Here is a 25,014-nt window from a genome sequence, read left to right on the forward strand (position 1 = left end):
TACGATGACGGCCTACACCGGCCAAACCCTAACGATGCTGGGCCAATTGTGTGCCGCCCTATGGGACTCCCAATCACAGCCTGTTGTGATACAGCCTGGAATCGAACCAGGGTCTGTAGTTACACCTCTAACACAGTTGCAGTGCCTTACACCGCTGCACCACTGGGGAGCCCCATTCCTTGAACTGTTCATCACAAAATCAACAAGGTTTTCACTGTTGGTCTTTTATAGTATGGTGCATAACCCCACATCAGGCACAATATTGAAACAGCTTAAAACACACAATTGAAATATTTATGACAAAATGTGTGCTGAAAGACAGAACAAGAGTGCCTGTCTGTTTGTGCTATTATGCCAAACTTAATGTTGGACTTGACAATGAGCAATAGAGTTGGCAAAAGCACAAAACAGTTCTGGGAACAGGCTAAATACAAATAGTAGGAAAAGACAAATGAGCATCCAGTGAATGTCCCTATAAATCCTTCAAATTTATTGTCTAGTTAATTGATGCGCAAATTGAATACACAATGGTAAATGACAGCAATACACACAACCTCATTAAAACCCCACCTCAGGCATTCACAATTTCTTCATAAATATATAAAAAGATTTCAAAACAGTATGCTAAATCATGGTACCAGTACAGTAAAAACGGTAGAATAGCATAGGCCAGTTGTTGTGAAAGGGACAGGGTTTGAAATGACAAATAAAAACACTTCAGAACTCAAAAAAGGTTTAAATTAAAATGTAAAAATTGTTCCCCAAGATGAAAATCGGAGGGGACTGTGGATCTCTCTCGGTCTGTCCGTTAGTCACACGCAATATCTCGGACAGCACTGGTCCGATTTTGACGAAACTTGGGCGAACGATGAGTCTTGCCATAGATACCCGGCATTTACAAAATTACACTGATCGGCCCAAGGCGGGTGCTATAGTAATTAACTGAAATATGTTAGTCACAGCAATCTCATTTGGCCCGGGGGAGACATGTTTACTGTAGCCTTGCTCCCTAATCATCAACTTAAGGAACTTCTCACTCAACTCTCCTTCCAACTGAAAAGCATTCTTTAACATGATTGTGTGTCCTGAGGTTACTAGTCAACTGAAAATGGACATCCCTCAAATGATGAACAGCTCCTATTTAAAGTTTTACATTATTTGTATGTCTCTTTAACCTGTCATCCAAACAATTAATGCATTATTTATAAATATGCACCAGAACATGTTAACTTTAGTTTAAATAGAGTAATATTGAACACTGAACACCAAAAGTGCACTACCGTTTAAAATTCAACACCTACTTTATTTCTTCAATGGAAGCGCCTGTTGGGATTCTAAGTTCTACACTTACTATATGTAATGTCAGTTTTCAATAAGTCTGTACAGTCTTTTCAGTACGGTGGGGGGGGGGGACAACATTCATCATGCCAAGGATATGGCAATTTCAAGATCCCAGAATCCTACTTGCATTATGCTGGAGGCACATCCATTCCGTAAGAGCAACCTTTTATGACAAACATTGCGTGTATATCAGTAGGGGAGGGCTGAGGTTCAGGTGTAAGTAACGTATAGAAGCAGAGGGAAGGGAGATTGTAGTGTTTACTTTGTACCAAATGGTGATTGGAGTTTGTAGAATACTGCAAGGCAATTTCTGCATTCCGATTTCCTATCTCACTCCCACACTGTGCACCCGTCTCGCTAACTCCCCCTCCTGGATTTAAAGCCTTCATACACCAGTCTGTTCCTTGTAAATCCATGGGGGGACAAGTACCCATTAGGGGGTAAAGTTAGTTAGGGGGTGAAGGAAACAGCTGCAGACAAGAGTTTTGGAAGGAAGAATATAAATAGATTTGGTTGTGTGGTATTAACTTGCATTGGGTCTCAGTATGAAATGGCCCTGTGGAAATGCCATCATCTTGTTCTGCACTGTGTGTATCAGGGGGCAAATCACCTGACTCACATTTTCTCCATCTCCAACACTGTAATGGTATTTCCTTGGGTTGTTTTTCTTTATGGCTGTCTGGTGTACAAAGACAGCTTCCTCACATTGGGCACAATACAAAATAATTGTAGTCGACAGGGTCAGTTCATACCGAGACCTACTGTGATTAAATACTACACAACAAAAACCAGTCTTTACAAAGTAAAGAGGGTTGCAGAAGGATAAGATGACAAAGGGATATTGTGGGCTGGATAACAGGGATCATCTGTAATGTTGAGTGACCGAGGCAGGGTAAAAGGCGCCAGATGCATAAACAAGTTACATTTGATACAGAAGATTTTTCTGGGATGAGATAAAGTGCAGTCAGATAATTCTGGTTACTTTGACTGTCAGTCCGGCTGAAGACTGGTGCTGTAAGTTAATTGGTGGGCAGCTGCAAAACATCCTTGAATCGGGGATGAGGTAACAGGAATGACCTTCTTGAACAGGCCCGCAAAGACAGGGAGTAACCTGTGCAGATTCATCATCGCCTCTTCAGAACAGACGTAAAATCTCAGAGGGAGGAGTTCTGCCAACAGAATTATCCAAAATGGCTGGCCACTCAGGATGCTAGAGGTTGTTGTGCTTCCACTAGTGAGGATTCCTGTAAAGAGACAAAATTGGGGAGTATTTGCACTTAATACATCTGCAAAAAAACTCAAGACTGGAATCCTTAATTGCTTATAGACATAATGATATAGAACCATTGATTCATAAAGATTATAAATTGGTGGTTCGAGCCCTGAAAGCTGATTGGCTGACAGCCGTGGCATATCAGGCCGTAAACCACAGGTATGACAAAACCTAAAACATTTTTACTGCTCTAATTACATTGGTAACCAGTTTATAATAGCAATAAGGCACCTTGGGGGTTTGTTGTATATGGCCAATATACTGTACCACAGCTAAGGGCTGTACCAGGCACTCCGCGTTGTGTTGCTAAGAACAGCCCTTAGCCGTGGTATATTGGCAATATATCACACCCCCTCAGGCCTAATTGCTTAAATATAACTTTTAAATGCCTCATGAGCTAATAAGTTCAACTGTCATACTCCATCAGGACCCACAATAGAAGATTGTTAGAAGATTGGGTTTCGAGTTATTAGAATACATCTGTAATTACACACTCTTTCTTCTTAATATGGGTCGTTGGAGGACAATTTGCAATACAAAGAGTGGACAGTCACATACCTCTTTTTGGTCCTCTGGCAGCACAGGGTTGGTGGCTCCATCCTCAGTGGGAGATGGTGATGTGTCCATTTTCTCCTCTCCTCCCTTGGCTGCTCCCTCCATCCCATGCTCGGCCTCCCACTCCTGCAGCACCTCATCCAAGTTGAAGCGTCGGCGGTAGTTTACAAAGAAGTTCTTCACCTGCACCACAGACTTGTTGCCAATCACATCCGAGATAGCCTGGAAGTCTCGCCCATATTTTCTGATGGCTGGAAGAGGTTACAAAGGAGGGAAAATACATTTTGAACAAATTGAGATTGTTATGTGCCAGGCCCCCCCAGTGAAACAGAATTCAAGATATTTTTTTATCATCTGACTTTTCACATGGGCCCCACTTCAGTTGGTTCCACTTTCTACCCTTTCTCGAATCCCAACCCATCTGTTGCACTTGCAATCTATTACCTTGTACAGCAAGCAGTTGCTCCTCTGTTGTCCAGCGAGTGTTAAACTTCTGGTTCACCTGAGACATAAAATGGTCAAATATACAAGCAACAAGACAGGTCAAAATGTATTACAAGACTAGTGATGTTACATTTACCGTAACAATGGATACCGGAGCAGGCATTGAAACCACAAAGCAGTTTGCTTCAAAGCAGTGTGCCGATACCCATATCACTTTATCCGAAGCATGTCATCAACGACATCCGTAACATTGTTTTGTCGCAAACCACCTGATTGGTTTGGCACTGGTTGAAGACAAAAAGGAAGCGAAACGCCTTTCATTTCGAGGGCTGGTTGCCGAAAGTTGTGTGTAGGTGGATTTTGAGAGCCGCTAGCGTCTATTGAAATGGGACCCAATTTCAAACATAATGAAGAATGTAGACGTAAAATACATAGTATTTGAAAACATTACAACTGCTAGACATCTCAGCGCTGTCTCTGCGCTACGGCATGTGTGACGTAATCTATAATCATTTGGCAGCTCTAAATTCTTTTGACCAGCAGACACCACTAGGGTGATCAACCTATTTTTCGACATTTGGCTGGAAAGCGTCCATGCTTCAGAAAGCTTTGTTTTCCCATCACTTTGCAAAACAATAGTAACATTTAAGCTGCAATATGTCCATTTTTGGGCGATCTGACCAAATGTATGTTATAGATCTGTCACTCATTGAAAGCAAGTCTAAGCAGTAGTAGATATATTCTATGCGCATGCACTATTCCTATGCTTCCCGTTATGTTTCGTTATTGCATCTTTTACCTTTTTTTTTGCACACCAGCTTCAAAAAAAGCTAAAAGCTAAAAAATACAATATTTTTGGTTCTGAAAAATATATTTCACAGCAGTTTAGATGGTACAATGGTTCTCCACAGTATACTTGCTTGTTTTGTCACAAACTGAAATTAGGCTAACTGTTACGAGCCATTTCCGCATAATCCACCTTTAATTCTACGGAGATAGTAAAATGAGATGGTCAGAACTTTAGGTCAGCAATAGCATTACCTCAGGTACTCTGAAGTTGTCTACTCCCACATCAAGCTTCTCTTTCAGGGCACTGTTATTCTGTTTGATGCTCTGGATCTAGAAGGGGATAAAACTCATTAAGGAAAAATGGTCGGGTTAACTCGTCACCCTAAAGACACTCTTAGGCTTAGTTCTTCATTTCCACACAAATCTCCCATTGACATGAATACATGATCAACACAAAATGGACTCATCAATGGACAGGAAAAGCGGTCACAGAAGATGAATGTATTAATGTTAAGACAGTGCACTAACCTGGCGTTTGATGCCAACCAGCTCCATGTCCATTTGCCGCAGCACACCGACTGCAGCGGGGGTGCTGGTGGACATTGCAGCTACGTCTCCCTGGCTCAGATGCATTCCTTTAGGAGGCTTCTTCTTAGCACGGTGCAGGTTCTTCCCTGGAGGACCCTGTGGTTCTTTTTTGACGTGGGTCAGTTTCTCTGCCACGCCAGTAGTCGGCTAGACGTGAAGGAATAGATTTAGGTTAAAAAGCCAAACCATCAAAAGTAGTGTCAATTTAATATGAATGTTGTAGGTTTCTATTGAAATGGTAATGAAAATATTTGCAATTCGAAAGCTACCTTCTGTACCACTGCTAGTGGTTTTGGCTCCTGTTTCTCAGGTGCTGCGCCCAGCTAAAACACAAAATTACCATGTTAGTTGGCTTCAATGAACAACATTTATTAAAACTGATAAGAGCCTCTGAACAGATCCACCTCTTTCTTCTCCTCCTTATTTGGGTCGTACTCTACATCGCTTGGAGCATTTCCATTGGTCTCCTCAGCCTCATCCTCACTGAAACATAAAGCAAAAACTTAACACATAGAAAACAAATTATGGTATTCTTGGCCTAACTTTCCAATACATTTTATTTGTCTAATTTGGAATGGTTGAAACCACCCAGGACTAGTTTTTCCAAAAGGGAGTGGAAGTTAAGAGAATGCGGTTCATGCTTTTTAAACAAAAGAATACTTCATACCTCTGCTCTCGTTCCCTCTTCTGCTTGCGTGCGTGGCGATCCATGACACTGGTTTTGCTCCGTGTCTTCTTCCATGAATAGTAGAATCTAACCAAGCTAGCAATGGACTTGTCTGGTAGCTAGCACATGAACAAGAAGAACTTTTAAATAACAAACGAAAGCACCGTTTTGTGCATTATTTGTGTTTTAGAGACTTCACACAATGAACACCCCAAATTAGAATTCAATGTCTCATGTCATCGTGTGTTCCATGTTAGCCAATGGAGTAGTCTGCTGTTAACCAACAAAAATGATACAATTCGGAGGCGTTAGTCTCACCATCTGCTGTATACGGTGGAACGTTTTTCCGTGGAAGCTGAAGCCCTGTTCAAACAGGACCTTGTCCTCCACTGTCCACTCATCTGGGAAAGGTGTGAAGTTGGGCAAATCTGCCAGGGACTTCTCAATGTTGTGCTTGTGCCAGAAGAGCATCCCCAGTGCCTGTTCCATGTTGTACCCATGCTTCTCTTTGGCAATTGCAATGTATTCATCCACTGTACAAAAAAAATATTTACACACACACACAGTGCATTCGAAAAGTATACAGACCAGTCGACTTTTTCCACATTTTGCTACAGCCTTATTCTAAAATGTATTAAATAAAATGTTTTTCATCAATCTACACACAATACCCCATAATGACAAAAGACAAATTTGGTGAAGACATTTGACAAATATATGAAAAATAAAAACAAATACCTTATTTTACATACAGTACCAGTCAAATGTGTGGACACACCTACTCATTCAATGGTTTTTCTTTATTTCTACATTGTAGAATAATAGGGAAGACATCAACACTATGAAATGACACATATGGAATCATGTAGTAACAAAAATGCATTTCAATGAACAGGTGTGCCTTGTTAAAGGTGAATGTGTAATTTCTTTCCTTCTTAATTCGTTTGAGTCAATCAGTTGTGTTGTGACAAGGTAGGGGTGGTATACAGAAGATAGCCCTATTTGGTAAAAGACCAAGTCTATATTATGGCAAGAACAGCTCAAATAAGCAAAGAGAAACGACAGTCCATCATTACTTTAAAACATGAAGGTCAGACAATACGGAACATTAAGAACTTTGAAAGTTTCTTCCAAGTGCAATCACAAAAACCATCAAGCGCTATGATGAAGCTGGCTCTCATGACCGCCACAGGAAAGACCCAGAGTTACTTCTGCTGCAGAGGATAAGTTCACTCGAGTTACCATCCCCAGAAATTGCAGCACAAATAAATGCATCACAGAGTTCAAGTAACAGACACATCAACTGTTCAGAGGAGACTGCGTGAATCAGGCCTTCATGGTCGAATTGCTGCAAAGAACCAACCACTAAAGGACACCAATAAGAAGAAGCCACTTGCTTGGGCCAAGAAACACGAGCAATGGATATTAGACTGGTGGAAATCTGTCCTTTGGTCGGATGAGTCCAAATTTGAGGTTTTTGGTTCCAACCGCCGTGTCTTTGTGAGTCACAGAGTATGTGAACGGATGATCTCTGCATGTGTGGTTCCCATGGTGAAGCATGGAGGTGCTGGTGTAATGGTGCTTTGCTGGTGACACCGTCTGATTTATTTAGAATTCAAGGTACACTTAACCAGCATGGCTACCACAGCATTCTGCAGCAATACGCCATCCCATCTGGTTTGCGCTTAGTGGGACAATCATATGCTTTTCAACAGGACAACATACACTTCCAGGCTGTGTAAGGGCTATTTGACCAAGGAGGGAAGGAGTGCTGCATCAGATGACCTGGCCTCGACAATCACCCGATCTCAACGCAATTGACATGGTTTGGGATGAGATGGACCGCAGAGTGAAGGAAAAGCAGCCAACAGCTCAACATATGTGGGAAGTCCTTCAAGACTGTTGGAAAAGCATTCCTAATGTAGCTGGTCGAGAGAATGCAAGGCTGTCAATCTATTTTAGAATAACGCGTTAACGTAACAATGTGGAAAAAGTCAAGGGGTCTGAATACTTTCAGAATGCATTGTATCTAAGTATACAGTACCAGTCTCAAGTTTGGACAAGGGTTTCTTTATTTTTACATTGTAGAATAATAGTTAAGACGTCAAATATGAAACACATATGAAATCAAGTAGTAACCAAAAGTGTAAATCAAAATATATTTTATATTTGAGAAATATATCCACCCTTTGCCAAGCGTGTGCAAAGCTGTCAAGGCATTCTCTCAACCAGCTTCACCTGGCATGCTTTTCCAACCGTCTTGAAGGAGTTCCCACATATGCTGAGCACTTGTTGGCTGCTTTTCCGTCACTCTGCGTTCCAACTCATCTCAATTGGGTTGAGGTGGGGGGATTGTGGAGGCCAGGTCATCTGATGCAGCACTCCATCACTCTCCTTCTTGGTCAAATAGCCCTTACACAGCCTGGAGGTGTGTTGGGTCATGGTCCTGTTCTAAAACAAATAATAGTCCCACTAAGCGCAAACCAGATCGGATGGCATATTGCTGCAGAATGCTGTGGTAGCCATGCTGGTTAAGTGTGCCTTGAACTCTAAATAAATCACTGACAGTGTCACCAGCAAAGCACCACCACACCTCCACGGTGGGAACCACACATGCAGAGATCATCCGTTCACCTTATCTGCGTCTCAAAGACACTGCGGTTGGAACCAAAAATCTCGAATTTGGACTCATCCAACCAAAGGACAGATTTCCACCAGTCTAATGCCATTACTCATGTTTCTTGGCCCAAGCAAGTATTTTCTTATTGTGTCCTTTAGTAGGGGTTTCTTTGTGCGAATCAGGTCGAATTCATGGTCAAATTGCTGAAGTCTCCTCTAAACAGTTGATGTTGAGATGTGTCTGTTACTTGAACTGAAGCATTTATTTGGGCTGCAATTTACGAGGCTGGTAACTCTTAATGAACTTACCTTCTGCAGAGGTATATCTGTGTCTTCCTTTCATGTGGCAGTCGTCATGAAATTTTCTGGATTGACTGACCTTCATGTCTTAATTAAAGTAATGATTGACTGTCGTTTCTCTTTGTTTATTTGAACTGTTCTTGCCATAATATGGACTTGTTATTTTCTGTATACCAACCCTACCTTGTCACAACACAACTGATAGGTTCAAACGCATTAGGAAGGAAAGAAATTCCACAAATGAACTTTTAACAAGACACACCTGTTAATTGAAATGCATTCCAGGTGACTACCTCATGAAGATGGTTGAGATAATGCCAAGAGTGTGCCAATCTGTAATCAAAGCAAAGGGTGGCTACTTTGATGAATCTCAATGTAAAATATATTTAGATTTGTTTAACACTTTTTTGGCTACTACATGATTCCATATGAGCCATTTCATAGTTTTGATGTCTTCACTATTATTTTACAATGTAGAAAATAGTAAAAATAAAGAAAAACCCTTGAATGAGTAGGTGTGTCCAAACTTTTGACTGGTTCTCTGTGTGTGTGTAAATATATAGATCCGAAAGACTATGGCATAACACTCACTTGCACAACACTCAGCTACCCATTTCTGTTATTGCATAGCTATTACAATAACTAAATATTTTGCTTCAGATAAACATAAGATTTGTGAAAGTAAAATGGGCAAGTAGTTTATATTTGGTACATAATGAGGAAAATGGCTTGAATGGCTCTCACATTTAGCTTCAGCCAGGTTCGGGCTGGGGAGCCACACCAGCATGCCCAGGTTGTCCCTCTCCTCGGCCGCCTTGGCAATTTCTGTCAGGGGGGGATAAAGGATCGAATGAGGACCAGTGACTTAATTACTCAAAACTACTCATTGCCTTCATCCTAAATGCTTTTATGTTGAAAGTGAAACTCTGGTGAAAGTGAAACCAATTTCCAACAATACAAGTTTAGCGAGAATGAAATGTTATGTTCCATTGGAAAATACAAGATGTATTATTAGCAGCACAAGCCTATCAATTCTCGCATGGAGACCAAATTGAAAAGGAAAATAATATGGACCATTAGAAGTCAGGGCTTAATCAAATAGGCTAGTGAAAGCAACTACAATTTATTCAGTTCATGTTACAAATAATACATTTCATAATGATTAATTGCTTAAAGGGAAGCAATCAACACCATTCTCACTCCAGATAGTTTAATTAAACGTTTATAACCATGGTCGTTCGACCAACAATTAGGGCCTAGCTATAACAGATGTAAATCTGTTACAAACTTTTTAATTAGCTCATCTCAGATTTGTTATATGCTGAAATATATTGGATACATTGACAATAGTTCCGCAGTTAAATCGGTTCAAACATGAAACAATGTAGCCGTGGACAGGAGTCGGAATGTCAAAATAATAAAGATGTAGTTAGCAGTAGCCCGCTTAGTCAAGGCTCGTGGAATAGACGACCAAGAATTGTTCGAGGCTATCATGTCTGGTAACCTGTTCCATCTTCTTGACTGTCTGAACAGTAAAATGACTCACCTGGATCATAGTCTGGCACGAGTGCTTGATACTGAGTCCCAACTCTCATACCACCACTACCTAAACATATAACAAAACACAGGATTAACATTTTTAAATCACTGTACAAGTGTATGAACTAGTTTAGAGTGACCGAGGCTACCACCGTCGTGTTGACCTACCATGCTCATCATCACTGGAGGAGCCCGAACTTCCTTCCTCCCATGAATTGTTGCTATTTCCATTCGTAGCTAAACTTTTGTTAGGATTATTAACTGTATTCCTACCCCTTCTTTTCCCTGACATTTCCGAACCACTCTTTTCCATCATTGCGGGGATTTTTTAACGGAGAAAGAGCAACAAAAGTACTCGGATTTTGGCTAGCTAGCTACTGTAACGTTACTGTCTGTCTCTAGTCAGCAGCACCTTGCTAGATGCCTGGCGCTAGTTTGCTAGCTAGCGAACAAAGTAACGTTAGCAGGTTGGCTAGCAAAGCTATTGTGGCTAGCTAGACGAAGCGATGACCAACTGATTAAACTGTTCAACTAGCCAGCAATCTCAATTAAGACGGCTATGTTATAAAAGTTGTTAAGATAGCTGGCTCCAAAAATATAACGGGTGGCCAAATAACTGTGTTGTATGGGTCTTTCAATATTAACCAGCCACCCCAGTTAGCGAGCAAAAATACCCCAAGTTCGCGAGGATGCTTGACTGCTAGCTCGCTGCTACTTGGATAAAAGTTGCGGTAGCAACTAGCTAGCTAGCTTGATTTATGAAATCAATTAGCATAGCTAGAGCTACGTGGCTTTAACACACGCATTTGTCGACGATATTCTACAGATTTTTGACTAGTTAGCTGGCTACTTTTGTCCATTACAATCGTTACTAGCTAGGTGTCGAGAATCTTGCCAGGTGGGTCGGTTGCTAGTTGACACTCCACGGGGTCTTGATAAAGTGCCTGGCTGCATCAGATGGAACTGAATTTTTCAAGGCTTGCCCTGAAGAGGCCTCCCTCAAGCTAATAATGATGAGTGGACCAACTCTCTTCTTGCCTGGAAACTAGAGGCTACAATTAATTAATTAATTTGGTAGATAGGAACTTATGCAATTAAACAAAATAAGTTTTCCTACGTTCTACAGCCAATTCATGGAATTAATTTACATTCAAAAAGGTGAATTAAAATAATCTAATTCAACAATGGACACATTCCTCAAATCATATGGACTGCATTTAATTTATATTTTCTTTATATGTCAGGGACCATGTACAAATTATACATAGGCCTATCAGAATATCCCAAATATGTGCCCCCATGGCCTAACCTCAGGGTCGTGTTCTCCAACCTTAGAAGCCCCCAACCTTAGAAGCCGTATAAGGGAGCAGTGCCTTGCATTCGCACTGTCACAATCAAGCTACTTCTGGGCTCCTTGAAAATGAGGAGGCTAGAGGCTATATAAACTCCTCCCTGTATTTATTTGGAGTGAAGCTAAAACATTTGAATTTGTCTCCACTGCAGCAGTTAGATTTTGAAATGTTTCATATGAGACGACAGTACAGAATGTCCCCTTTTATTTGAATGTATTTTCATACATACCTGTTTTAGAACTAAAGGAACTTTATGTATCTAGTCCCCAGTGGTGTAAAGTACTTAAGTAAAACTACTTTAAAGTTCTACTTAAGTAGTTTTTTTTGGGTATCTGTACTTTACTTTACTATTTATATTTTTGGCAACTTTTACTTTACTACATTTCTAAAGAAAATAATGTACTTTTTACTCCATACATTTTCCCTGACACCCAAAAGTACTCATTACATGTTGACAGGAAAATGGTTCAATTCACACACTTATCAAGAGAACATCCCTCATCAAGAGAACATCTGACAGACTCACTAAACACAAATGCTTTGTTTGTAAATTATGTCTGTGTTGGAGTGTGCCCCTGGCTATCCATCAATAAAAAAGAAAAAAAGAAAATTGTGCCATCTTTATTTTTTATTTTATTTTACCTTTATTTAACCAGGTAGGCAAGTTGAGAACAAGTTCTCATTTACAATTGCGACCTGGCCAAGATAAAGCAAAGCAGTTCGACAGATACAACGACACAGAGTTACACATGGAGTAAAACAAACATACAGTCAATAATACAGTATAAACAAGTCTATATACAATGTGAGCAAATGAGGTGAGAAGGGAGGTAAAGGCAAAAAAGGCCATGGTGGCAAAGTAAATACAATATAGCAAGTAAAACACTGGAATGGTAAAACACTGGTTTGCTTAATATAATGAACTTGAAATTATTTATACTTCTAATTTTTAATACTTAAGTACATTTTAGCAATTCCATTTACTTTTGACACTTAAGTATATTTAAAACCAAATACTTTTAGACTTACTCAAGTAGTATTTTACTGGGTGACTTTCACTTTTATTTAAGTCATTTTCTATTAAGGTATCTTTACTTTTACTCAAGTATGACGATTGAATACTTTTTCCACCACTGCTAGTCCCCCCTATTTGGACAAATTCACTTATAAATCAAAACCAATTTTATCAGTCAAATACACATGGTTAGCAGATGTTATTGCGGGTGTAGCGAAATGCTTGTGCTACTAGTTCTGACAGTGCAGTAATATCAACAAGTAATCTAACAATTCCACAACAACTACCTAATACAGACAAATCTAAGTAAAGGGATGGAATAAGAATATGTACATATAAATATATGGAAGAGCAATGACTGAGCGGCATAGGCAAGAGATGGTATAAAAGCAGTATTTACATATGGGATGAGTAATGCAAGATATGTAAACATCATCATTAAAGTGGCATTAATAAAGTGACTAGTGATCCAGTTGTTAAAGTGGCCAAAGATTTCATGTCTGTATGTATGCAGCAGCCTCTCTGTGTTAGTGATGGCAAACTGTCTGATGGCCTTGAGATAGGAGCTGTTTTTCAGTCTCTCGGTCCCAGCTTCGATCCACCTGTACTGACCTCGCCTTCTGGATGGTAGCGGGGTGAACAGGCAGCAGCTCCTGGTTGTTGTCCTTGATGGTCTTTTTGGCCTTCCTGTAACATCTGGTTCTGTAGGTGTCCTGGGGGGCAGTTAGTTTGCCCCCGGTAGACTACCCTGCAGTTGTCAGCGGTGCAGTTGCCATACCAGGTGGTGATACAGCCTGACAAGATGCTCTCAATTGTGCATCTGTAAAAGTTTGAGGGTTTCAGGTGACAAGCCACATTTATTCAGCCTCCTGAGGTTGTATTAAAGTAGTCAAAAGTATATTATTTGGTTCCATATGCCTAGCACACAATGATTAAATCAAGCTTGTGACTCTACAAACTTTCTGGATGCATTTGCAGTTTGTTTTGGTTGTGTTTCGGTTTGTTTTGGCCAATATGAACTGAATGGTGAACAATGTATTGTGTCTTTTGAGGTACTTTTATTGTAAATAGGAATAGAAGATGTTTCTGAACACCTCTACATTAAATGTGGATGCTACCATGATTAAGGATAATCATGAATGAATGAATAACGATGAGTGCGAAGCTTACAGAGGCTCAAAGATCATACCTCCAAAAAATTGCACTTGAGCTAGACTCATTTCTTGCTAAATCGGGGGGGTCCCCCCATAGGCATTGGGAATACTTTCTATAGGCTACTATTGCCTGATGTTAATGTATCTGGTCTTTTTACTACACTGGCAAAATACATCTGGAAGGCACCGTATCTGTGCAGATACATGAATAAGATACAAGACTATTATTCCTTTTTCCAATGTCGTTCCCACAGAGATGTGGTTGTTACAGATTGTGATGGATTTCATTCTTCACTTAACATTCATTTAATCAAAAAGACTCATCCATCATGCTTCTTTTGAACTGTAAAGTGGCCTATTTTATACAGTATAGTCCCATCCTACCTATCTAGCTGCAGCAGGCATGCTCACGTCATGTTGATATACACTAAATCTAAATATTATCTTTTGTGATCATCTATTTCTCATGACATAGGCTACACAGATTACCCAGGCCATAACGCAGGGTTAGGGTTGGGGTTTATGACTGTGAAACATCACCGTGTCTGTTTGCATCATAGTCACTGGGACATGAGAGTGCCACCTGCAGCTGGATCATGCTTCTCTCAATTGCTATTACTCACAACCATGCTCAATGAGGATATGAATAAGTCCATGCAACTCCATGCCAGGATGTCACTTTCCCCAAAGTGTTTTATTGATACCAGTCTGTCTTTCCTAACTAGACATTTTTAATTAGCAGATTCCTAACCATTTTACATTGAATTCCCACTTCTATACCCATTTCACATTGCATTTCCACTTCATGGCTCATAAGAAATAATTTCAATACATCAGATTTGATCATGATGTGGGGACATACTGTTTGCTGTACATTTGAAAATGAGTGGTGAAGATAGGCTACTTTGTCAATTCAAGGTTATGCATGACATGTAATGACACGTATTCACCAAACAGATGGCGTGGTCGACTATCTAAAAGCCGATTATGGTCTGTCCTATACTGAAGCTACTAAAACCAATAGCCTAGATTTGACTTTGCATGAACTCACAAACTGTTTCATAATTTGAGGTTACATTTTAATGTTAAAGTTAGTGTTTTTGCAATGCATATGTCACCGCTTTTCAAATGCCTATAGTTGCTTGACCATTGTAATGTGGTGTAAATATACGTTTTTATTCTATCCTTAAAATAGATTTTACACTTGATAGGTTTAGCCTAATCCTGATGAGACATTACAACCCAAACGAGAAACAGTTATAACGCGTAAAACAGACATGTCTGTCAGAATTTAGCAATGGGGGGTGTTGGTAGCAGCACGTTGCACCAGACGCGCAATTATATAACTTGCACTGGCGACCCACAACCCAACATGCATCCTCTACACCGGACTGTTCTGAATGTACTGTATGCAGTGGGGACACTCGATAGGGGGGCGATAGCGCGTCTCCCAAACAAATCACTCACATGACACACAACAAATATGGAAAAATTAGGGACACTTGAACTGACGTCACATTTAATCTCACTTCGAAGTCGTCATCAGCCAATGGGGATATTTGTTGACGCAGTCAGCGGCCAACGAGGGCAGTCGTGAAGGGAGTTCCACTACGGTTCGCCACCAGCAAGGATATATAAACTGCCGATGGAGTTCGAAAAGGGGTTTGAAGCAAATCAAGAATAGCGGTGCTGAACAGACTCAGGCAGGGTCCTTGCTACTGAACACAGACTCAGAGAGCAGCGAGACCGAAGAGCTCTAAACGATTTGCTATCGGCTTTTATTTCTTATTTTGAAAACACATTTTCCAGTGTGTCATGCAACTTTTCTAAATTCAGCTATTGATTATTTTTGTCTTCTAAAAAAATCACTTCTGTTGACATCCTGTCTTGATGTAAACAAACCTGGCACAGAGGTGCTTATACCTTGCAAAAAAAGGTATATTCCGAAATTAAACGTATCTGCAGAACAAAGTGACCATGCCTTACGATCTAGCGGGTGTGTTTGACAACCGGGCGGATTATAAATCCGAGAAACAGTGCCAAAGAACCTCCTTTGCCTTCTACCAAGCAGTGCGGGACCTGCTACCAGTATGGGTACTCGAGGACATGCGGACAATGGAGGTGTTTCACTGGGAAGATGACGGGCGGGCGTGCACTTTTACTCCATCCGAGGCTTTTCTGTATGCACTTGTGCACGATCATCAACAATACGCCAGATACCTGCTCAACAGATACTCTGTCGGCGCACTGGAGATGCCCAGTCGAAGCTTCTGCTGCTGCCAAGCATCTACAACACCACATCTCACAGTAGCTGTCCGCTATAACCGTATTACTATCCTGAAAATGATTCTGGACTCTCTGAAAGACTTCTCCAATAGCGAGCGCGTGAGCTACATTAACAGTCGTGGATGTTTTCACGTGGAGGGAGGCAAAGGCGCATTGCATCTCGCGTGCGAACTGGTTCGCCCTGAGTGTTTGATTCTGTTACTAGGACACGGTGCATGTCCTTATGTCACAGATCGAGATGGGAACACCCCTTTGGACTGCCTCTTAAATCAGATACGCCGGGGTGAGCCTGACATGCGCCGGAAGCACGTCTGCCTTGGTTATCTCATTCTCTTCATGCCAAAATTCCATTTTCAAATGAAGGGAAAGTTGGAGAAGAATCCAGGGCTGTGGCAGGGTCTTATTGGAGAGCAGGCGTTCCAGTGGCTATCAGGACTATCTCCCCCATCTCTCTTTGTTCAGGCTATGCAGAAGTTGACCCAGTCCATACCTGTTGAACAGCTGGACCCTCTGCCAGACTTTCTGAAACCACTGGACTTCAGACTACACCAGTATGCCAGTTAAACATTCTCTCAGACCTCTCAGATTAAACTACTGTACTGACTTCTGGAATCAAATAGTTATTTTTGGCTATGGTGTGAACACTTTGACAACAGTGTCAATAAAAGTGAATTAAATGCAGCATGTGGCTTTGTAAATAGCAACTCAAAATGTTCTTTACATTTTGATGTTTAAAAACAATGCACTTTAGAATAAATGTTGAGTTGTCATATTTGACACTCAAGAGTGAATTTAATGGTGTTAATGTTGCAATGTGTAAATAAAATACTATTATTGTCTATAAAATATATGAACCTGTTGTTTTCTTTTATCTATAATGTGCTTCACCTATAGGGCCATTATCTGGAGGTTGTGGGCTGAAGGGGTGCAGAGAACATGTTAATACAATGTTACTACTACAGTAATTACACAGTTAGTACACAGGCAATGGAACAACAATGTAGTTACAGAATTACAGAATAAACTATAGAATAGGTCCAAAACTATATGGCAGCATGAACATATGTTTTACATCATGGTATCACCCACCCATAAAATGGCACAATGGTTTGAATGAGCTCTTTACACACATTCATGGTTTTGTTTTGTCTGACAAATGCTTGGCTCGTGGTCAGAAGGAGAACATTCTCAACTCCAGCTCCCACATTTTTGTTCCAGCTCAGCACTGTGTTAGTGCTGGGCTAGAGCAAAAAATGTGCAGTCCTATAGAGTTGAGAAACGCTGCTTTATGGTCGTCATACAGTATCATCACGTAGAGTCAATAACTGTAAACACCTTTATTAAGGAAGTCATATTGAGGAGAGGCATGGATTCATACAGTGGACTTACAGTACTGTGCATCCCATGAAAGACGCACAGAGGGGCTACAGTACTTCAACTTGTCCAGTATATTCCAAAACATTGGTCATTTGATGACCCATCAGATTTTCTTTACATCTCAAATGACACCCTATTCCCCTACAAAGTGCACTACTTCTGACCAGGGTGCGGGCTCTGGTCAAAAGTATTTACTACTTTTTTATTAAGGATCCCCCACTGTTGAAACAATAGAGTAGTGCACTACATAGGGAATAATAGGTTGCCATTTGGGATGCACTCTTTGTCAAAGTGAATTGAACTGGCAAGCCCCTAATGACTAAGTAGCACTGATGTAGAGTACAGTATTCAGAAGCAGCATTATGATACCATGTAGTATGCCTAATGTCAATGTGTAACCCTGGTTTCTATATGTTAATATTATAGCTAGATAATTCAGCATTGTAATACAGTACTAGTTAAGCCACACTTATAGCTTTTCACAAACACAACCAACTTATTCACAAAGCTATGAGATGTACTAGTCAGTGATTGAGTTATATTTCCAAAGCTGTTTAGCTGTTGTTAATATGTTTGATTAAAGTATCTGTCAACCATTAAATGCATGATTCCCATATTTATACAGTAGCTGTATAAGACTGGATAAATTAATTGGTTAGTTTCCCTTTCTGGTAGTGATACAAAATACATGTTAGAAATCTCCCAGCTCAAAATCCTGCAAAGTAATATCCCTTCTTTAGTGAGCACACACCATTCCACAGTAAAAAAGGAAGCAATCAATCAATCTGTGCACAGTAAGCACCTACAGAGATGAAATTAAGGTACCCTTGCAAGGTGACTAACGTAATCAATTTCTCCATTCAAGTACTTACATTCACATGTTACAACTGTGTTATTATATACAGTAAAAATAACAATAAATAACGGATCTCCTTCCTACTACAGTCGTAGTTCCCTTTAAAACAATATACAAACATCATTTCACAGACCATGGCCCTATCTAACTCCTGTGGCATTGAGTTGGGTGACAATGGTTAAACTGGACTAAAGGTCTAACAGTTTGAAGTCTTTAATCGAAGGTACCCTATTGGAAGGCTCTTGAGTGTGCTGTGGTAAATACAGTATTCAACGGAATTGATCAATGTGTAAAAAATAACACCAGAGCTACAGTAAGTTCCTTTGGGAGAGGGTGTTTCCTAAGAAAACAAAAATAAACTGTCTCAGGGCAGTAAGTCTAGACTAGTGCTGTGTACTTGAGTGGGGTTACCTTCTCACTTACAACTAAAGTGCAGACTAACTAAAATGAATAAATATAACAAAATCGCCTTCCTACAATGTCATCAGATAAAAATAACTAATAAAATAACTAATATATCAATACATTAATTAATTCAAATTCAATAGGGATTAGTTGGGTTAGGTTAAACGTAAACACTGGTCGGACACTTAATAATGCTTGAAAACAGCATAAGGAGGGCTGGGCGACACACCCCATTCCCTTGGTAACACAAAATCATCCCGTCCTGTCTGTCTACAGAGCCATTGTGCACTCAGTTCTGATTCATAACCATATAGCAGTTGCCATAAAATCTTAGATATTACGTACATAGGAGGTTAACATAAAAAATACACAGTAAGTAAAGTACAGACTAATAAATGAAATGCAGCCCATTTCAGTAGTGAAAGAGAATAATACTAGTGGTTGTTTCAGTTGGGAAGAGACATGGCAAATGGCACCCTATTCCCTACATTGTGCACTACTTTTGACAAGAGCCCTATGCACCCTGTGGTTCCTAGTCAAAAGTAGTACACTGTATAGGGAATATAATGCAAATTCTGTCTTCTTTAGATGACCTCCCACTCCTCCTCCAGGTCCTCTCCGCTCAGGGAGCCTGTGTTGACGTGGCACTTGACAACGGTGTGCACCATGGTCTTGGTGAGCCGGTGACTCAGACCTCCAGACAAACTCACAGCCCACAGTTCGTCCATGGGTGTCACTGTGGGACAATCAGCGGGTTGGAGGGATCAGATTGAGCAAAGCAAGGAGCAGAATCGCTAATCTTGATCACTTAATGAGGACTTATTTGGGACGCAAGGTGATTTGTAGATCAGTGATTCTGGCTGTGGAGTCGATCTCAAACATGCACAAAGGAACAGCAAGCCAAACATTTACAATGCCTGAGAGTGTATTAACTCTAAGCTACAGTAAGCCCCTGACCTGTGTACAAAACATGCTTGAATTGTGGACCAAGATATGTAGGAATGAGCGGAAGCCAACACTTTGTTGTTGCTACTGTACTAGAACACAGTTGTGTTCTTACTGTATCATGTTATTCTTATTTTTTATTTGTATATCTTGTTCTACCTTGTTATTGATTATTGTATTGTTGGGGTTAGAGCTAGCAAGAAAGGCATTTCACTGTACTTGTGCATTTTACATTAAAACTTGAAATGTGTTGTTCCACAACTGGAACACTCTCTCTCTCTCTCTGTCTCTCTCTTTGTCTCATCACTCACCTGTTAGCCAGTTGAGCAGGCCTGGTATCTTCTTCCAGTAGTCCCCTGCTGGGTTCTTGTCAGTGATACCGTAGCGCCTCGCCACCTCCCCGTTGGGGCAACGCACCCAAACTGTCTTCACACTCAGCACCAGCTGACTGGCCTGAAGGCCTGGGAACACATTGGATATAGAACACTGAAGTTGATTGTCTCGTCTTTGGACGAAGGTTTTATGAATGGGTGTCTGATCTTCCGCTTATGGAAAGGTGGTTGTCTAACTTAAACAAAGAGACAATGACGCACTGGGTAAAAATCGAAAATGGATGACAGGTGTAGGGATAGGGAACAAAAGGTGTGATATCATTGGGTGTCTGATTGACGGTCAAATCCTCAGGTCATTTACCTGGAATGTGTTCCCAGTCTGTGCCGACAGGCATCTCGTCTGTGATTCCTGTGCGGACATGTACGTTCCCTCTGTTGTCCATGGCCCACAGCATGCGGTCGTTGGGACTGGTGTGGATCCTTATCAAGTGCACTCCTACTGGCTGATGGGAGCAGGAAACCATGACGATGTGAACAACACAGCACAACTCGAAATATAATGGGCTGAACAAGGGCCCCAGGACCAGCGGAGGCAAAATAGCCCCATAACTGAGATCCACCACCATATTGTACAGTAGGTATGTTTTTTTCCCCCTCGTACATTCTCATTTTGATGCCAAACGCACCACTGGTGTGCGTGGCCAAAGAGCTTTATTTTATGTCATCCAACAAATGTGAACATCTGGAGTTTGCTAAACGGCATTGGCACTTGGATTCGAACCAGTGCTATGGTCAGATGACATATTAATAGAGCTGTTTAGTCACACACACCAGTTGTGTGTTTGGCGTCGAAATGAGAATACATAAGCAGAAAAGAGCCCCATGCCTACTGTAAAATATGGGGGTGGATCTTTGATGTTATGGGGCTATATTGCTTCCACTGGTCCTGGGGCCCTAGTTATGGTCAACGGCATCATGAACTTTACCCAGTACCAGGACATTTTAGCCAAAAACCTGTTTGCCTCTGCGAGGAGGCTAAAACTTGGCTGCAAGTGGATCTTCCAGCAAGACAATAACCCCAAGCACACATCAAAATCCACAATGAAATGGTTAAATGGCCACAAAACCAACATTTTACAATGTCCATCTCAGTCGCCGGAAATTAAACCCATTGAAAACCTGTGGATTGAATTGAAGAGGGCAGTCCATAAGTGCAGACGAAGGATATCAAGGATCTGAAAATATTCTGTATGGAGGAATGGTCTAAGATCCCTCCCAAAGTGTTCTCCAACTCATAAAACCTTTTAGAAAAGGTTCAGTGCCGTTATCCTCGCAAGGTGAGGTATTGAAAACAGGGGTGTCCAATAATTATAACCCCTACCGTTGAGAAAAAAAGTATTACTTGTCAAAAATATATACACTGCTCAAAAAAATAAAGGGAACACTAAAATAACACATCCTAGATCTGAATGAATGAAATATTCTTATTAAATACTTTTTTCTTTACATAGTTGAATGTGCTGACAACAAAATCACACAAGAATTATCAATGGAAATCAAATTTATCAACCCATGGAGGTCTGGATTTGGAGTCACACTCAAAATTAAAGTGGAAAACCACACTACAGGCTGATCCAACTTTGATGTAATGTCCTTAAAACAAGTCAAAATGAGGCTCAGTAGTGTGTGTGGCCTCCACGTGCCTGTATGACCTCCCTACAACGCCTGGGCATGCTCCTGGTGAGGTGGCGGATGGTCTCAAGAGGGATCTCCTCACAGACCTGGATTAAAGCACCCGCCAACTCCTGGACAGTCTGTGGTGCAACATGGCGTTGGTGGATGGAGCGAGACATGATGTCCCAGATGTGCTCAATTGGATTCAGGTCTGGGGAACGGGCGGGCCAGTCCATAGCATCAATGCCTTCCTCTTGCAGGAACTGCTGACTCACTCCAGCCACATGAGGTCTAGCATTGTCTTGCATTAGGAGGAACCCAGGGCCAACCGCACCAGCATATGGTCTCACAAGGGGTCTGAGGATCTCATCTCGGTACCTAATGGCAGTCAGGCTACCTCTGGTGAGCACATGGAGGGCTGTGCGGCCCCCCAAAGAAATGGCACCCCACACCATAACTGACCCTCCGCCAAACCGGTCATGCTGGAGGATGTTGCAGGCAGCAGAACGTTCTCCACGGCATCTCCAGACTGTCACGTCTGTCACGTGCTCAGTGTGAACCTGCTTTCATCTGTGAAGAGCACAGGGCGCCAGTGGCGAATTTGCCAATCTTGGTGTTCTCTGGCAAATGAAAAACGTCCTGCACGGTGTTGGGCTGTAAGCACAACCCCCACCTGTGGACGTCGGGCCCTCATTCCACCCTCATGGAGTCTGTTTCTGACCGTTTGAGCAGACACATTTGCACATTTGTAGCCTGCTGGAGGTCATTTTGCAGGGCTCTGGCACAAAGGCGGAGGTAGCGGTCCTGCTGCTGGGTTGTTGCCCTCCTACGGCCTCCTCCACGTCTCCTGATGTACTGGCCTGTCTCCTGGTAGCGCCTCCATGCTCTGGACACTACGCTGACAGACACAGCAAACCTTCTTGCCACAGCTCGCATTGATGTGCCATCCTGGATGAGCTGCACTACCTGAGCCACTTGTGTGTTGTAGACTCCGTCTCATGCTACCACTAGAGTGAAAGCACCGCCAGCATTCAAAAGTGACCAAAACATCAGCCAGGAAGCATAGGAACTGAGAAGTGGTCTGTGGTCACCACCTGCAGAACCACTCCTTTATTGGGGGTGTCTTGCTAATTGCCTATAATTTCCACCTGTTGTCTATTCCATTTGCACAACAGCATGTGAAATCTATTGTCAATCAGTGTTGCTTCCTAAGTGGACAGTTTGATTTCACAGAAGTGTGATTGACTTGGAGTTACATTGTGTTGTTTAAGTGTTCCCTTTATTTTTTTGAGCAGTGTATATATATATATATATATAGCTTTCTCTTAGCAATTGTATTTGTATAAAATAATATAATTTCCCAATTTTTTGGAGCATACAATATAGCTCAGTATTTTAATTCCTTATTTTATACAGCCATTTTGCGCATCTTTATCAAGGGTGTCAATAATTTCGGACTCCACCGTATAAGCAACTATCACTGTATCAATCAAATGGTATTCATAATCTAAGCAGATGCAGTGTGTGGATTTACCTGCTCTGGTGGTTCAATGCAGATCCAGGCAGGAAGCATCATGCTGGGGTTGAGGGGTTGCGTGCCCACGCGGAAATAGACCATCCCATAGCCATCACACGCCCACACATTCTGACTGCCACATGATATGCTGATCAGCCTTACCTGACCTGCAAGACAAAGCAAACCAAACCAATGTCAGTTCTTCAGCGTCTGTGAAGTCTTTCTTCATGACACTGAAGAAACGATTGTGCAGGAACATTGGTTCAGACATATAGGCCTAATAATAACAGAGATCTTTTACATAATATTGTAACAGACTATGATAATAGGCACATTTTAACTGGGAGTATATGTATGTACGACTTTCTCTTACTATTGTTCAGTAAGAAAAACAGAAACCACAGCCATTGATATTGCTTTGTGCGGCACAATATAACACAGCACACTAGAGGCCCATGTGACAAAACACTATTACGTCACAGTAATCTCACACATTATATAATCTGACTATTGGGCTGGCTGACCTCTAAACAAACAATGACCTCCAAATAGTGCAATCCCATTCGCCTGCAATATTCTTGACTTTATGTTAATGACTTTGTATTATTTGTATATCTGTCATCGGTTTCTTGTGCTGTTGTGTTTATTATCTAATCCAAATGACACAATAGCAAGTTCGCTCAGGGAAAAATGAAGTCAATCTATTCTATTCTAATAAAGACTGCATACATATACGTCCACTTGAAAATGTTCAGTGAGTGACGTATGCATGGTCTCGTGCGTGCGTAAAAAACTGACACTGTAGAAGCTTGGTATGTTATACCTTTCCCAAACTAAACCATAGGGCATGTGATATCAGGACAGAGAATACGGATGGACAACGACCACCGGGAGAGGATAAGTTTAAATGCCTGGATGTCCTCACAGACACATCGGGGCAAGGTGTTGATAAAGTGAATTGGTTTGTCCTGCTAACCTTGACGCTCCTCTATCCCATGATTGCATTGATGTGATGACAGTCCCTTTAATCTAAGCCAGATAAGGAAAAGCACATCGCCCAGAACAGGAGATGGCATGTTTAAATAAAAGGTTAAATGAAAATAAAATAAAAATGTTGATGATGCAAAGAGTTCTCTGAGCTTCTGTTTAACAAATGAATGAAGGCCGAGGGGTTGTAAGCCAATAAGGCAAAAAAGACAAGTTATTATTTCATGTGAAACATTACAACACTTACTGTGTTTTCAAAGGCTTCATCACTTAAAAACAAATACTTATTTCAGTCTTTAGAAGAGGTTTTCCGACTGAATGACGTGAATACTTTTATGAAATATGAGGACCGACACACCAAAACATAGCGTATTACTTAGTATTTTCTTGTCAAAGGGTTAAAGATGCAGTCTGGGATCTTAAGTACTTACAATTTCGTAACAGATTGTACAAATTGGATGTTTTTTTTGTTGCAGGGTGTAACATATTATACGAAATAGATGGCGTAGTACACAATTGTGCAACATTTTCAAGGAACTGTTTTTTGCTTGTGAGCAATACTTTTAAAACTACTGGCTGAAATGCTTGGGAGCATCCCTTTAATGGTCAACCCTTCCAAAATCATTGTTCTCTGCATTCATCACATTATCACTATTAGATTAAGCTATTGACATTCTGTAACAAACTTTGTGTGGGGAGAGACAGGGTCAGGGACAGTGAAACCACCCTACTGTTGATAAGGTGGCTGTCATTGTAGCCTGGCGGGTAGGAGCACTGGGCCAGTCACCAAAAGGTTGCTGGATTGAATTTCCAAGCTGACAAGGTAAAAATCTGGAACATATCGACTTGATGAGTTCCACCTATCCCTAAAAAATGAAAACCCAGACCTCTATATAAATAACCTATAATCTATAGGGATCGCTTAAGGGATCGGTTGCAATTCAGGATTACTCCTGGAGTTTCTGGGCAAGATACATTCTTAGAAAAGATTAGCCTAGTC

The 25,014-nt window shown here is 41.1% G+C and overlaps 3 protein-coding genes across 4 annotated transcripts in view; 1 reads left to right on the forward strand and 2 right to left on the reverse strand.

Annotated features, from left to right (window-relative positions):
- Positions 1-463: 463 nt before the first annotated feature.
- On the reverse strand, positions 464-11,143 carry rcor1 (REST corepressor 1). The gene is made up of 12 exons (XM_024412890.2): positions 10,284-11,143; positions 10,123-10,182; positions 9,321-9,401; positions 5,976-6,190; positions 5,658-5,776; positions 5,395-5,473; positions 5,260-5,313; positions 4,931-5,137; positions 4,655-4,732; positions 3,614-3,671; positions 3,173-3,420; positions 464-2,585 (listed from the first exon to the last, which is right to left on the reverse strand). Exons 1-12 carry the CDS (start codon positions 10,429-10,431, stop codon positions 2,544-2,546), a joined length of 1,389 nt encoding a protein of 462 aa, XP_024268658.1. The 5' UTR covers positions 10,432-11,143; the 3' UTR covers positions 464-2,543.
- Positions 11,144-15,237: 4,094 nt separating this feature from the next.
- ankrd9 (ankyrin repeat domain 9) lies at positions 15,238-16,770 on the forward strand. Its single transcript, XM_024412837.1, has one exon. The coding sequence runs from the start codon at positions 15,614-15,616 to the stop codon at positions 16,484-16,486; it is 873 nt and encodes a 290-aa protein (XP_024268605.1). The 5' UTR covers positions 15,238-15,613; the 3' UTR covers positions 16,487-16,770.
- Positions 16,771-17,244: 474 nt separating this feature from the next.
- tecpr2 (tectonin beta-propeller repeat containing 2) overlaps positions 17,245-25,014 on the reverse strand; it is a 33,727-nt gene continuing 25,957 nt past the window's right edge. For both annotated transcript variants that reach the window (XM_024412836.2, XM_024412835.2), the window contains exons 17-20: positions 23,046-23,194; positions 20,199-20,340; positions 19,817-19,966; positions 17,245-19,296 (exon numbers count right to left, since the gene is read on the reverse strand). In XM_024412836.2, coding sequence (XP_024268604.1) covers positions 19,145-19,296; positions 19,817-19,966; positions 20,199-20,340; positions 23,046-23,194 — 593 coding nt within the window. In that variant the 3' untranslated portion in view covers positions 17,245-19,144. The remainder of the gene's footprint in view (positions 19,297-19,816; positions 19,967-20,198; positions 20,341-23,045; positions 23,195-25,014) is intronic.

This window comes from Oncorhynchus tshawytscha, linkage group LG11 (genome assembly GCF_018296145.1).
Source record: "Oncorhynchus tshawytscha isolate Ot180627B linkage group LG11, Otsh_v2.0, whole genome shotgun sequence".
NCBI classification, from domain to species: Eukaryota; Metazoa; Chordata; class Actinopteri; order Salmoniformes; family Salmonidae; genus Oncorhynchus; species Oncorhynchus tshawytscha.